The following is a 15,147-nucleotide window of genomic DNA, read 5'->3' as shown; positions in this document are numbered from 1 at the left end:
GGAGTGGTAAGCCACCCCTATGGAAGAAGTTCACAACGGTTCACAATGACTTGTCCTTAATCCTACCCAGCCATGCCCAAGTACTTGCACCCCTAGGAGGAAAACTCGCCCTGCATGCAAAAAACTGGGAGTATATTACCCAGGACTGATGGGTCTTAAACATTGTATCCCTGGGATACAGATTCTGTTTCCACTGTCTGCCATCCTCATGCGGATTGTCAGACCTTCCTTCTAACCAGTGGACAGAGGCCCAAAAGCAAGTACTTTCTCTTCTCACTATCAAGGCTATTCAACCTGTACCAACAGAGCAAAGGGGACAGGGTTTCTACTCCAGGCTGTTCCTGGTGCCCAGGAAAGAGAACTCATGGCGCCCTATTCTGGATCTGTCCTCCCTAAACACCTTTCTGGTGGTACCAAAATTCAAAATGCTTAGTCTCCAGCAGCTCCTTTTTATGCTAGCCAAGGACTCCTGGCCAGTCATCCTAGACTTAAAAGAAGCTTATCTGCACATCCCCATAGGGGAATCTTGCAGGAAATATCTAAGTTTCAGGACAGGCTCTATGCACGATCAGTTCTCTGCACTTCCCTTTGGCTTATCTACTGCGCCTGGTTCCAGCCATTGCTTACTGCAGGCAGAGAAATATTCAAATTTACCCATACTTGGACGATTGTCTGATTCAGGCGAACAGTCAGGAATTGCTACTTCAGCACCTGACGTTTGTAAAGAGACTCCTAAAATTTTCTGTGGTATACCATCAACGAAAAGAAATCACATCTGCTACCCAGCCAAAAGATTGTATTCCTGGGAGCAAGCTTGAACGCAACTTCCCAGATGGCATTCCTCACTCCAGAATAGCAGGTTTATTTTGACAACTTATTTCAAACTACTGGCCAACCAAACTCAGCTATCTGCAAGAAAAATACTGCAAGCCCTAAGGTTCATGGCCTCATGTATTCTACTGATTCCATATGCAAGACTGTATATAAGGAAACTTCAGTGGTACTTAAAAAGTCTCTGGTGTCAACATTCCCAGGACCTGGAAACAGAGATTCCTATCATTCCTTGCCTAAGGACAGAGTTCCTTTGGTGGGCAGAGGCTTGCATCCACAAGGGACTCCCTTTCTCACAACCCCCGCCATCCAAACTCTGACAACAGACGCATCACACTATGCATGGGGGAGGCTCACATGGCAGGCAAATGCATTCAAGGCAAATGGAGCCCAGGACAAATTCACCAGCATATCAATCAAAAAGAAATGTTCACTGTACAGAATGCACTGACAGCCTTCAAATACCTTATCCTCCCAGGACAAATCCTGATAAAGACAGACAACACCACAGTTGTGTGGTGCATAAACAAGCAGGGGGGAACTCACTTCTACCCAATCTGCAGGTTAGCCATGGCTCATTGGAACACAACCTTAAGCAACCAAGTGCACCTGCAAGCTCAATTTTTGCCAGGCAAACAAAATTCACTGGCAGACTTAAGCAGAAATCTAATGGACCCACACGAGTGGAAACTGGAACCAAACTGATTCAAACTTCTAATACACAGGTGGAAGACACCAGAAGTTGACCTCTTTGCATCCCCTCAAAACCATCAACTCAACAAATTTTGAATTCCCCACAGCCAAGCATGGAAAGTGGATGCCCTATCCTTCACATGGGAAAACCTCTCAATCTATGCCTTTCCCCCTCTGCCTCTCCTTCCAAGAGTACTCCTCAAGATCAAACAGGACAGGCCAAGGACAATCCTTATTGCACCAGACTGGCCATGCCAGCACTGGTACCGACTCCTACGCAGTCTGACAGCAGTGCCACCCTGGCACCTACATCAGACCCCCCTCTCTGCTGTCCCAACAGGAGGGACAGAGTTTGCATCCTCAGCTGCAAACCCTGAACCTGGCAGCCTGACTTATTCCCTGAATACATCACCAGCAACCCTCAGCAAACAGGTGCTGGATGTTATCCTTGAGGCCAGGAGGCCCAGTACTAGCAAATCCTATTCAGAAAAGTGGAATAGATACTGTTCTTGGAGCCAGTCTCAAGGGAAGGACACAGCCGTGCCCTCCTTGCCTCAAATCCTAGGTTACCTAGCAGAGCTGCCCCACAAAGGCCTATCCTTCTCATCAATTAAGATTCATGCCTCTGCCATCTCAGCTCATTACAGTACTGAGCCACCCCTCTTTTCTCACCCTCTGATCAAACAATTCCTGAGAGGAACTAACAATTCAAGACCATCAAGGAGAGCTCGGTCCTGCCTGGGACCTGAACTCTGTACTAGAGAAGCTCACGCTTCCCCCTTTTGAGCAAGCCTGCTGCTACAGCAGAGTTAAAATTCCTCTCTTGGAAAACAGCCTTACTGCTAGCCATCACTTCAGCAAGAAGAGTGTCTGAGTTCCAGGCCCTTATGGTTGTGGAACCCTTCATTATCTTCCATGCGTCGGGGTTTTCCTCAGGACTAACCCATCTTCTATGCCCAAGGTGGTATCCAGTGTGGCTTTAAACCAATCCATTTGCCAACCTTTTTTCCTAATCCTCAGAGTAAAGGGGAAAGGATCCTTCACTCCTTGGACATGCATAGACAGAACTAAACCTTTCAGAAAATCTGACCAGCTGCCAGTCAGCTTTGCTGCAGGGGCAGAGGGCAATGCGATTTCAAAACAAACCATTTCTACATGGATAGCACACTGCATCCATTTTTGCTACAAACACCATGGAAAACCTACCCCACAGGGGATCAGGCCTCATTCCACTAGGACTACCTCAACCTCCAAAGCTTTTCTCAGGTGAGTCTCTACCAAGGACATCCTGGAAGCTGCAACCTGGAGTTATGTACACACCTTCACCAAGCATTACCACTTACCTGACTTTTCTAAATCCAGAGCTGGATTTGCCACAGCAGTCATACAAGGCCTGCTAGCCAGCCCTACTACTTCTTGAGTGCCTCCACCCTTCCTCAGCTTTGGGAATCAACCCAAGTGTGATAACTGCAACAGTGAAACACGAAGAACTTAGTACACTTGTGTACACTTACCATAAATGTAGATGTTTGAGTGTATTCACTGTTCCAGTCCTGGTTACCCTCCCTCCAGCCCCCTGTCTTTCTATACTTTCTGCCTGTCCTCTTTTTTGCCCATCTTCTTCTTCTTCATCTTTCGGCTTTTCCCTGTTAGGGGTCGCCACAGTGGATCACCTGTCCGCTCATGATTGGCAGTGGAGTTTTACAGTGTCAAGTTGCCAGCCCGGCGCCCAACCTTCCACAGAAGGCACACACACACACTCACACCTAGGGCCAATTTAGAGTGTCCAATCCACCTGCAGCATGTCTTTGGGATGTGGGAGGAAACCCACCCGACCACAGGGAGGACATGCAGACTCCGCACAGAAGGCACCCCAGCCGAGGATCGTACCGGAGAACCTCTTGCTGTGAGGCGGCAATGCTAACCACTGCACCACTGTGGCCACCCTCTCTCTTTTTTGCCCATATGTTATGAAAATGGTATTTACATTTTACTGGCGCTGTTCCACACTATTTGATTGCTTCCCATTCTTGGGGCTCCTGACATCTGGGACAAGAAAAACTGATGTAATGGCATTGGCTGCATGTTTTATACCCCTGACTTCATGGATGAGGTGACAGCATCCGACGCAGAAATCCCAAGACACTGGTATTCGGGCAGACTGAGGGCTACCTGCAGGTAGATAACCCAAGTGTGATGACTGCAACAGTGAATACATTCGAACATCTACATTTATGGTAAGTGTACACAACTGTACTTCCTTTAGTCATGAGCGTAATGAATATAACATTTGACCTGGATTTTTTTTAAAGGTAACATAGCTGTATTAAGTGTGCACAATATTTACAAAATGTAGGAAAATCTTCAGAAAACACATGAATATGCTTCTTAAGTAGGACACTACTCATTTAAGGTCTGACTTGAGCAAAAAGTAAATCAACTAACATGTTTAAAACATGTGTGCATTAAGTAGTTGCATTGTCAGCCAGAGCTCTTAAATTAATTCTGGTATTGCACTCTTGCCTTTTTGGTAAATGCTCATTGCCATTCCTGACAGCTTTTGCCTGGGCAGCCCCACTCCCCCATCGTACCCTACTTGCAGTGCTGTTTATATGTAAACTGTTCAGTGCAGCAGAAGTAAGTTTGTAGAAAGATTTTTTTATAAATTGTGGGAAGAGAAGTCTGTACAGTTTCATTGAAGAATTGCTTCTAAGGGAATATGACAAGGCAAGTACTTTGAATTTGTTAGTAAGGGGTGGACAGTAACCATCCTTAAGCAATTTAAAGGTAAACGTGTTAATAAAAATAGCTAACCTCATCAATAGAAATACAGTGATGCTCATCATGGCTAGCCAGGTTTTTAAGTTCTGCATGTTAAGACATTTATTTTTTTCCCACTTTCTGTTGTTTGTATGTATTAACATATTTGTCTTTGATAACTTAATCTGTCTGTAATGTGTTTTCATTGCTTGAGGGTCAAAGAGCATGCCTTCATTAACATAGCTGCTAACTTGGCAACACTATCTTTTTCTATAAGACAGATGTACTTGGAAGGTCTGCTCTGCGTTACAGCACAATGGCACTAAATATACAGAACCAACTGATATTACCAACATCCTGGCAGATAGGTTCAGTGCTAACTTTACCTCCCTCTCACCCCTAAAGAGCCCATCTCTATACCGGAAGAATGCAAAGTTCATGTAATCATGGCTTCACAGGTAAAAACCACACTCTTCAAAGCCAAGAACACAGCATCCATGGGACATGACAACATCCCAGGCTGCGTTCTACACGAACAACAGAACAAACTGGCACCCCACCTAAGTACCATGTTCAATCATAGCCTCACCTCAGGCTTTGTGCCCACTGAATGGCGCACAGTGACAATTATCCCACTCCACAAAGGGGGAGTCAACACGAACCCCGGGAACTACCGCCCCATTAGCCTGACAAGCCTTGCTATGGGACGTATCATCATGGAACTTATAAACAATGACATTGGTAATCTCCAAACTCTGGACCCCACCCAGTGCAGGTTTGTAAAAGGCAGATCATGTCTCCTAAACCTGATAGACTTCTTTGAAGCGGTCACCAAGGCCGTAGATGTGGGTAAGGTGGTTTACACAGTCTATCTAGATCTCGCCAAGGCTTTCGACACCATCCCCCACTCTGGAATTATAGATAAACTCACTAAACTAGGTATAAATCCCTATGTCACAAGATGGGTTGCCAACTGGCCCACTGACAGAACCTACACTGTGGAAGTAGCAGATTCTAAATCCATCTTCAGACCTGTGAAAAGTGGAGTACCACAGGGTTCAGTCCTGGGTCCTCTCCTGTTTGGTATCTACTTTTCAGAAGTACAGGCTAACACAGAAGGTCTTTGGCTAACGAAGTTCACAGATGACTGCAAACTAGGAGCCATAATTGAAACTCCTAATGATGTTGACATCCTACAAAAGGGCCTCACTGAGACAGATGCCTGGTGTCAAAGCCATGGCCTCAAGCTCAGTGCCAAAATGTGCATTGTCATTCCTTTTGGTAAAAACTCTGTACCCATGAACTACCACATAGGCGGTAGTCTACTTAAAACCGAAAGTGTGATAAGAGACCTTGAGACACAGGTGGACAGTAACCTCTACTTTGATAATCACATCACCACAGTAGTCAGGAAATCTTTCTGCGTGGTACACCTCATCACAAAAGTTTCTCATCCATGAAAAAAGAGGTCATTGTTCCCCTCTACTCATTACTCATTAGACCCATTATAGAGTACAACACCCTTTTTGGTATGTACCTCACAAGACATCTACAACAACTAGAAAGGCCGCAGAAGTACCTCACAAAGAGGATTACCAGCCTCAAACAGATGCCCTACACAGACCGTTTAAAAAAACTCCAGCTTTACACTGTCGCATTTCTGCCTACTCAGAGGAGATCTCTGCCTAACATACAAAGCTATGTCAAACCCAGAGTTGTTGGACATGCTCCACTTAAAGAAATCCCAATTCCTCCGAGCTACACGCTCTAGGAACCTAAACCATGTCACCACAATAAACAGAACATGCTGGAGGGATAGATTCCTGTCCCAGAAACTTCCCATACTCTGGAACAAACTACCTATCTATATCAAACAAAGCTTCTCATTAGCACTTTTCAAGAAAAATCTTGATTGGATGAGAGATAGGAAATTCACCCCGGGGATCATTTCTGTGGCTCTGCTCGACAGTGGCACAGGTAAATAATTTTCTTGGGTGGCAAAAGCCAGGGTACCTTTTTGGCTAGGCTTATATAGGCCCTAGGGCCAATAGCCTAGTACCTACCTATGAACAAATCCTAAAGAAATGATGCAATGTATATATTTTGGCAGTTAACACTTTGGATTACAGCTATGAGGTGTTAAGTTTCATCATGTATTTCAGGGTTTGATTCTTTAAGCATTCATTAACGTACTATGTGATTTTGGGTCTTGTGGCTCAATCTGCTACCACAGTTAAGCAAAATTTAGTTATAAACGTACCAAGAAGAACAGAATGTAAAACAAATTTAGAGCATGCTTGTGGAATTGTATCTAAACTAATTGTTCCGAGTTGTCTGTAAAGCGTAAGTAGCTGTTTTAATTTGTATCTAGTTTAGGTCTTTTGACTTGCTTTAGTCAATTAAAGTTGTTACTTCCCCATGTATAAACATATTTGCTGCTGTTTCTTTTTGCTACAGAAGAAGCCAGAATTGCCTCCTCCTTCCCTGAATCCTTTCCTTGATGATGAAATAGGATCTGAAGAGTTAGAAAAAGAGGGAGATTTAGACAAGGTACTGAGAAACCTGCAATGCATGCAACTGTCGTTTGTAATGCTTTATAAATACAAAACTGCTGATTTATTGTTGAAGATGACAGTGAAGAAAGGTCCTGATCATAAATTGTAAACTTGTATTATGATGTCATTGCTTTGTTTGTAGGTAAGAGGTTTATCTTTAGAGGTAACATTTCCTTGCCCACTACTGTGTAACAAATACTTTATAAACTGTACTGAACCAATTAGTATATTTGTAAACATATATGTTAATATATTAATCACATACTTGATAATGCATTACTGATACGGCAATCAACTCATCATTGGGTAGTTAAAGCAGTTAACTCTTTTAATAAAAAGCTGAAAATAACATTTTGTTAAATGCTTACAAAATTGGGTTGTTTTGTTGTTGTGTCTTTCGGCTTTTCCCGGTGAGGGGTCGCCACAGCGGAACTCCGGTCCGCTAATGATTGGCAGTAGGTTTTTACGTGCCGAGTTGCCGGCCCTGATGCACAACCTTCAACGAAGGTACGCCCATTCACACATGTCTCCACACAGAAGACGCTCTAGCTGAGAATCGAACAGGACAACGTCTTATTGTGAGGTGACAACACTACCACAGCACCACCACCGCAGTCTCCATGCTTACAAAATTGGGTACTTAGGAAAATTTGTAAGTGGGATTGGTTGACTAGTTAAGATCTTCACCTTATTTCTGGTGTCTACCCCTACACCTGTAGACACACACTGTCAGCCTGGTTATTTGTGTTCCAACAGATTGCCCATCCATGGCTTTCCATTCTTTTTCAGAAAGAGTCATGAAACTGACTCAGAAGTCCTTCACACTGTAAGGGTCATTGTTTTCTTATGCTTCACTCAGTACTGACATACAGTGACCTAAACGATTGTATATTGTCACAAGCACCCCATGTGTGATGTAGCCCATTCTGCCAGCCACAGTAATGGCTGTTCCACTTTGAAAGGAGGCCTACAGGCTGCTGCTGCTATAGTGCTGTGTCTCACACCCTCCCAACACAAAGAAAAGTTTTATAGGGCATTGCCACTTAACCTTTGCTAATCTAGTCCTACAGCATTTGTACAAGTAATTCAGCCCACATGACTATCAGACATTATAAACACACTGCCTGTTTCAAAGAAATCAAGCTGGCTTTACTTCATGCATACTTTAGTACAGCCTGCTGATGAGGTTTATTAAGCTCTGTATCTTTACCCTAGGTGTGGTGCAGTGCCAGGGAGTCCATTTTGGAAAGGGATGGTGTGCTTGTTCCCCAAAACATTTGAATAGTACAAAAAAACAGGAACCAAACACCACAAGTCAAATAGCCGAAAAACACTGGAACAAAGCAGCGGAACCAGCTCATTTTTTAGATCAGATTTATTGAACAGATTAAACGCTTTCATCAGGTTGTAACTCAGACTTCATCAGAATCCATATTGCCCAACAAAATCCACCTTACTTAAATAATACACCAATTAATGTCACATGACCACATGTTCATTAAAAAACTCAACCCCTTGCAACTCTAAATATTAAAATGTATCCTTTTCTAAAAATATTACATCAAACAAATAAAAACTATCAATTTACACATTATAAGACTTTAAACACAGTAAACTACCTATAGATCGACACCAACACGTTGATTTCATCATTGGACAACTTCGCTGAATCAACCAAAAATTCCCTAAACCACTCTAAACTCTACACATGTGGTATCACATTAAATATGTTTACCACATCAATTGTTGTTCTTCTTCTTCTTTCGGCTTTTCCCGGTTAGGGGTCGCCACAGCAGATCACCTGTCCGCTCATGATTGGCAGTGGAGTTTTACAGTGTCGAGTTGCCAGCCCAGCGCCCAACCTTCCACAGAAGGCACATACATGTATGCACTCATGTCTAGGGCCAATTTATAGTGTCCAATCCACCTACAGCTTGTCTTTGGAATGTGGGAGGAAACCGGGGCACCCGGAGGAAACCCACACAGTCACAGGGAGGACATGCAGACTCCGCACAGAAGGCACCCCAGCCGAGAATCGAACCGGAGAACCTCTTGCTGTGAGGCGGCAATGCTAACCGCTGCACCACAGTGGTCGCCCCTACCACATCAATTATTATAAACCACAAATGTTCAAAATAGTCAAATTTTTGTAGTTTATGCAAAAAGTCCAAAAAGTCCTTACATAGATGGTAGTAACTGGCAAGACAATTTTTTAATTATGTTCCCCAGAACATGAGGGGTGGGTCATGGGAAGATTTAATTGAGTACAAAGAAATGATGTGGCAAATCAGGTTAAATGCTAATGTCTTTCCAGGTTTAAACAATTGTATATCTATAGGTAGTATACTGCATATTATAATGTGTGAATTGATGCTTTTTTATTTGTTTGATGTAATATTTTTTTAGGAAAGGATTTTAGAAAAGGATGTATTTTAATATTTAGAGTTGCAAGAGGTTAATGGAGTTTTTTAATGAACATGTGGTCATGTGACATTAATTGGTGTATTATTTAAGTAAGGTGGATTTTGTTGGGTAATATGGATTCTGATGAAGTCTGAGTTGCAACCTGATGAAAGTGCTTAATCTGTTTAATAAATCTGATCTAAAAAGGAGCTAGTTCTGCTGCTTTGTTCCAGTGTTTTTTGGCTATTTGACTTGTGACATCTGAATAGTACCCTATTTTCATCATTTTTTAATCATGTTTCAATATATTAGTAAATGTCAAGGTTACTAATCAAATTCTTTTGATATATTTGAAAGTAAGTTATTGATTAAGACAGTAAGTTTTGTAACCTTTCTTCATATGTGGCTCTTACAAGTTTTAATTGATCAGTGCTTGTGTAACACCAATTTACATTAATCTAGATGTAAATGTACATTTGAAGTTACTGTATTTGTTATTTTAGAATTTTATACCCTTACTGATTAACAATTGATTTTCAATGGAGTTACAAGTGCATAAGAGTTGATGCTGGGTAAGTGTTTCACATATTCAGAACTGTTTAGATTATGTTCCCTTGTGCAGCCTGGACAGGGAGGAAACACGGTTACGAATGTCTATAGTTATGATTATGTTATTATCTATGTTAGTGATTCCTTGTTAGAGTAACAGCAGAAGAATAGCCAGGGTGTGGTGAAGCGGGTAGCCGCCTTTGAAACAAGGTATTAAGGAGTGCTATCCGCATTCATTTCTGTATGGAAGTACTTTTTTTCAGTCAGGACTGAAGCAAAAGTGCTTACATATGCATTTTGTGTATGGTATAACTAGTAGCAAACTGATTGCTATAGATGTAGTAAGTGGTCTCCTGCAGTTGTTTTTAAAGCAGAAGATATTTTGTTTCTCAAATTGAGGAGTGCAACATCAGAACTAGCACTCAGGCTCAGGAAACAGGTGAGCAGAGTACAGATGGGTCAGTGGACTTGTTTTGCTACTTGAATTGAGGAGTGCAACACTGGACCTGGCACTCAGAATTAGGAGACAGGTACCATCAGTTTTTTTTTTTTTTTTTTTTTTGCTCCTTAACATAAAGGTATGGGATGTCATCTCAGGGATCAACACTGGATGCTAGATAAAGCAGCTATGACTCTGATAAACAGTATAAAATGTACCAGCAGAGTATGCTGAAGACACTGTCAGAAGTATGTACAGTGTACACTAAAGACCAAGACATCAATATAACTCATTGAAGTGTTTAACATTCTGAGCACATGTGCAGTGACATTTATGTTCAAAGATGCCAGCTGGATGAGAATTTAATACACAATGAAAACAGTAGGATTAATAAGACTAATGGTGATGAAGATCTAACCTTTGTAGCAGCTGATAGAACAGATTTTACTGTATTAGAAGTTGAAGATTCTTCAGACCTGGTTAACAAAGATATTCTTGTAACTGGAGATTCAATTATTAGAGTAACTGATACTTAATATTTGCAGAGAAGTTAATGAACATTGAATAATGTTATGCTTGCCAGCAGCAAAAATAGAAGATACGAGACAAGCCTTGGAACATTTTAATGCAAGGAAGTAAGGATCTGTTTTTATTCATGTTTGTACAAATGATCTCATCCATAAGGATTCTCTGGCTGTTAGTAGGGAACTGACAGCCCTCTTAGTATAGCTTGTACTGGTGTTAAAACATATTTTTCACAAATCACCTTTAGAAAGGATAGTTGTGTCACCGTGAATTAAAAGATTTTTTGGGTAAATGCCTACATGAAAAAATGTCCTGTTTTAAAAAATGGGAATGTGTAGAGCATCCAAGCCTATTTTTGGGCACACGTGTTCAGACAGGATGGCGTGGATTTGTCAAGATCAGGGAACAGAATTTTTGCAGCAGATATTTTGCAATTTTTGACAGACACTAGGCAGGATTTTGACAGGTCAAAATTTTAATAGTTCATAGATAGCAACATTTGATGCATCACTGATGGCTGATTTTTTTTATTGGAAAATGTGCTACGTTCCTACAAGACTGATGTTGTTGTTTGTGAAACATGGTTAAAGAACAGTGACTGGAAACCAGGTCTGTCATTGTATAAATGTTTTTACTGTAACAGACATTCTAACAAAAAAAACAGTTGGAAGTGTTATGGTAGGGATTAAAGATAGTTCAACAGCATTAGTAAGGAAATTATTCACAATGTATATTCAGGAACAACAATTGCTTCAGATTGTAAAAAACTACCAGGGGACGGAACATACTAGACGTTGTGTTCTAAATAAATTACTGTTACTTCAAGTCAAGTTTTACCACCGATGATGTGCAGTGATTATGGAGTTATAAAGGTAAATTTGTTGCTAGATAATTCTGCCAAACTGAAATCTAAACCAGTGCACAGAAGGTTAATTACAGATTATATGGAAGCAAAACAGTTGCTATGTAAAACTAACTGGAGTGAGTTGTTCAGTGTAAAAACAACTGAGTGTGGAAAGTTTTGAAAGAGAAATTGTTTGTGCAAAAAAAAAAGTTTAACTTCAGGATTTAGGCATACAACATCAGGGGGATATATTTCCATAAGAGCAAGATATCTGATTAAAGTAAGAGACAAAAACTTTAAGAAATGGAAGAGAGTTCCAACTACAACTTTGAAAACTGAAATAAACAAGGTGGAAAAACAGATTAAGCATAGTGTAAGACAAGATCAAGAAAATTTTGAAGAAAAGTTATGTAAAGATATTGAGCATAATAGGAAACCTTTTTATAGCTACATTAGATGTGGAAGGAGTAAAGACATAGAAATTGATGAGCTGTGTGCAGATTCTAAAATTTACTCTCAGATACAATGCATTATAGATATATTTACAAAATATTATGCAAAACAGTTTGGCTTCACAAAAGGGGTGATAAGTTGCCCTAGTGACATCCAGGTAACCCCAGATACTGGAATCAAATTAGATTATGTTGAAAAAGAACTAAGCAGTACGGATCAAAAAAAGCACAGGGAGGAGACAGAATTAGTCACAATGACCTGAGAACACTTCATCAAAAACGTATGGTACCATTATGTCCATTATTCACTATGTCATATAAATATGGGAGTCCTCAAGATTGGAAACATGCGGGGGCGTGGCCAAGGATGAACACAGGATAGCAGCAGATTTCTTCAGCTCCACCAATTTCATTACATTGACAGGAATTAATTACTTAAAAAATTAATTCTTGAAGTAATTTTCTTTCTAAATATGTTTGTTTTATATAGTTCTTGAACTATATCTAAAAAAGAAAGGAAATCTTAATAATATTCCTGTCAGAAATTACTTTGGAAATTTTCCTGTCAGTTTATCAGTCTGAAATGAGTTCCAGTAAGACAAATTCTCAAGACTCCAGCATCAAGAAAGAACTTCAGTCTCTGATAATTATAGTCCAGTAACTTACTGCTAAGATGGATAAAATGGATACTAAAATAGACACTTTCATAGAAAAAACTACAAAACAAATAGACTTGTTACATATGGACCTGCAACAACAGAAAATCCAGATGACAGGCATAGAAGAAGCTGTGAATGACATGGAAAATAAAATACAAGAACAGGAAATCAACATTGAGTTTCTGCTGAAACAAAATACACATTTACAAACAAAGCTGGATGACCTGGAAAATAGATCTAGGCGCAATAACATTAGGATTTTTGGACTGCCAGAAAATATTGAAGGTAACAATATTACTTCTTTTTTAACAACATGGCTCCCTAAAACTTTAGATTTACCAGAAGCATTCTCTTTTGGTATCGAAAGAGCACATAGATCTATAGCTAATACTAACTCTAACAAAAACTATCCTAGATCAGTTATAGTTAGATTTCTATCATCTTTTGATAAAGAGATGGTTCTTAAATCTGCTTGGGCTAAAGCTCCTGTTAAGTTTAATGAGACAACTGTGCGTTTTGACAATGACTATTCTTCCATGGTAATTGCTAAAAGAAAAGTTTTTCTGCCACTAATAAGGGAGCTTAAAAAAGCACAGTTTAAAACATACCTTCTGTTTCCTGCCAATCTTAAAATCTTCTTTCCTGATGGTCCTAAGGTCTTCGATGATTTAGACTCTGCTTTACTGTTTGTCAAAGAAAAAAGGATTTTGGATAAAATAGAAGAAATGGAATGGGCTAGTTCTTCATTAAAGAGATTGGCAACTGAAGCTTCCTGGAAGACTTCAGAGAAGAAGAAGAGACTAAAAAACAAATGATTTGTTATATGTTTTTTTTCTCTCTCATCATTTTAGTTCATTATTAATCTTTTTGAATATAGTTCCTGCATTTCCAGAAAGCCACAAATATTTTGGAAAAGATTTAATCAAAGTTATTCTCTATGTGCAAAGAAATGTTTTGTTTCATAACCAGTCAAAATGCCTGAGGATTTAATGGCAGGCTGTGACTCGATTTGTTTTTCTTTCTGAAAAAAGTAAGGTTAGTAATTTGATACATTTTTTTATCTTTACCTTTTTTTCCTTCTTTTATTATTTTCTTTGTTTAAACAATGACATTCTATTTAGATTATGTAGTGGGTAAAGGGTGGGGGAGGGCAGGAGAGAACAGTAATGAAAATATCATTAATAGAATAATAACATATTTATTTCTTGTAAAAGTTTATAAGTTCTTCAAATGCTATTTCTAATTATACTTTCTTGATTATACTGCTTATGCTTGTTTGTAAATAATCTGTCATGCTTTAACTAATAATAATCAGAACTAAATAAGAGTAAATAATATGTTTTATTTTTAACTCTATTAATATAAACAGTAAGTAACATTCCATTGTATATACTTCTTACAGCTTTCTCTTACATTTTTTATTTCTGCCTCACTCCCTTTTATTTTCTACTCTCTTTTCTTTTCTTTATTAATATATAGAAATGCTTTTGACTGTGTGGGCACAGTGAATAATAGGATTTGTATGAAAATTGAGTTGGGAGAAGAATGCTGAGTTTTATTACTTGTTGGTAATTTTGAGTTTAATTTCACTTGCATAGAGGCTGTGATGATCTGTGGAACACATTGTGGAGGTTCTGTCATGTTTAGATGCATTTACACTGCTAAATGAATGTTTGTCACTAGTTTTTAATAAGTTTCCGCCAAAATGTTAAGAGAGACAATCTGGGATGTGGGCTGTCTTATGCACAATGTCCTTGAGTTACCTCAGAATCTTCAAATCACAGAATTCTCACAGAGAAACTGAAAGCAGTTAGTATAAACATTGACAAGGTTATCACACTGACACACCACAGATTCAGGAAAAATACTCTGTTCATAAAATATGTCAGTTATAATGAGTTTAAATGATGTAGTTTCTTGTAGTAAGTAAATGTCTTATTTTAGAAGGCATAAAAATGAAACATTTATTTAAATGTTTTTGAAAATCTACTTAACAGCAGCATAATAATCTGTGTTAAAAATTTGTGTTCCAAACATATACTTTACTATAACTCATTTAATTCATCTGATTGACAAACATAAATAATCTTATAACTCTATTCTGGAAGAAATGTCATGTGATATATTTTAAAGCAGTAGGTTAGCATGATTGTAAAATCTGGTTACCAATATGTGTTTGCTGTGCATTATTTTGTATAAAGCAGACAGATTTATTCTAGGGACAGCAAGTAGGACAGTGCTCTACAAAGGCACAACTCAGTGAAATCAGATATATATATGTGTGTGTGTGTGTGTGTGTGTGTGTGTGTGTGTGTGTGTGTGTGTGTGTGTGTGTGTGTGTGTGTGTGTGTATGTATGTGTGTGTGAGTGTGTTGGCTTTTTTTCTGAGAATCTGCATAACTATCTAATATGATTTATAATAATTTCTATGAATACA

General features: G+C 39.4%; 1 protein-coding gene across 1 annotated transcript in view; it reads left to right on the top strand.

The window, feature by feature from the left end:
- Positions 1-15,147, top strand: part of VPS53 (VPS53 subunit of GARP complex) — a 1,983,995-nt gene that overhangs the window by 1,001,620 nt on the left and 967,228 nt on the right. The window contains exon 12 of the mRNA XM_044054290.1: positions 6,742-6,834. Within this exon, the coding sequence (XP_043910225.1) occupies positions 6,742-6,834 (93 nt within the window). The remainder of the gene's footprint in view (positions 1-6,741; positions 6,835-15,147) is intronic.

Source organism: Protopterus annectens, chromosome 13.part0 (genome assembly GCF_019279795.1).
Source record: "Protopterus annectens isolate FY-2018-M chromosome 13.part0, PAN1.0, whole genome shotgun sequence".
Classification (NCBI taxonomy): Eukaryota; Metazoa; Chordata; order Ceratodontiformes; family Protopteridae; genus Protopterus; species Protopterus annectens.
The sequence above is the reverse complement of the archived record's forward strand: the minus strand, read 5'-3'. Positions and strand labels throughout refer to the sequence as shown.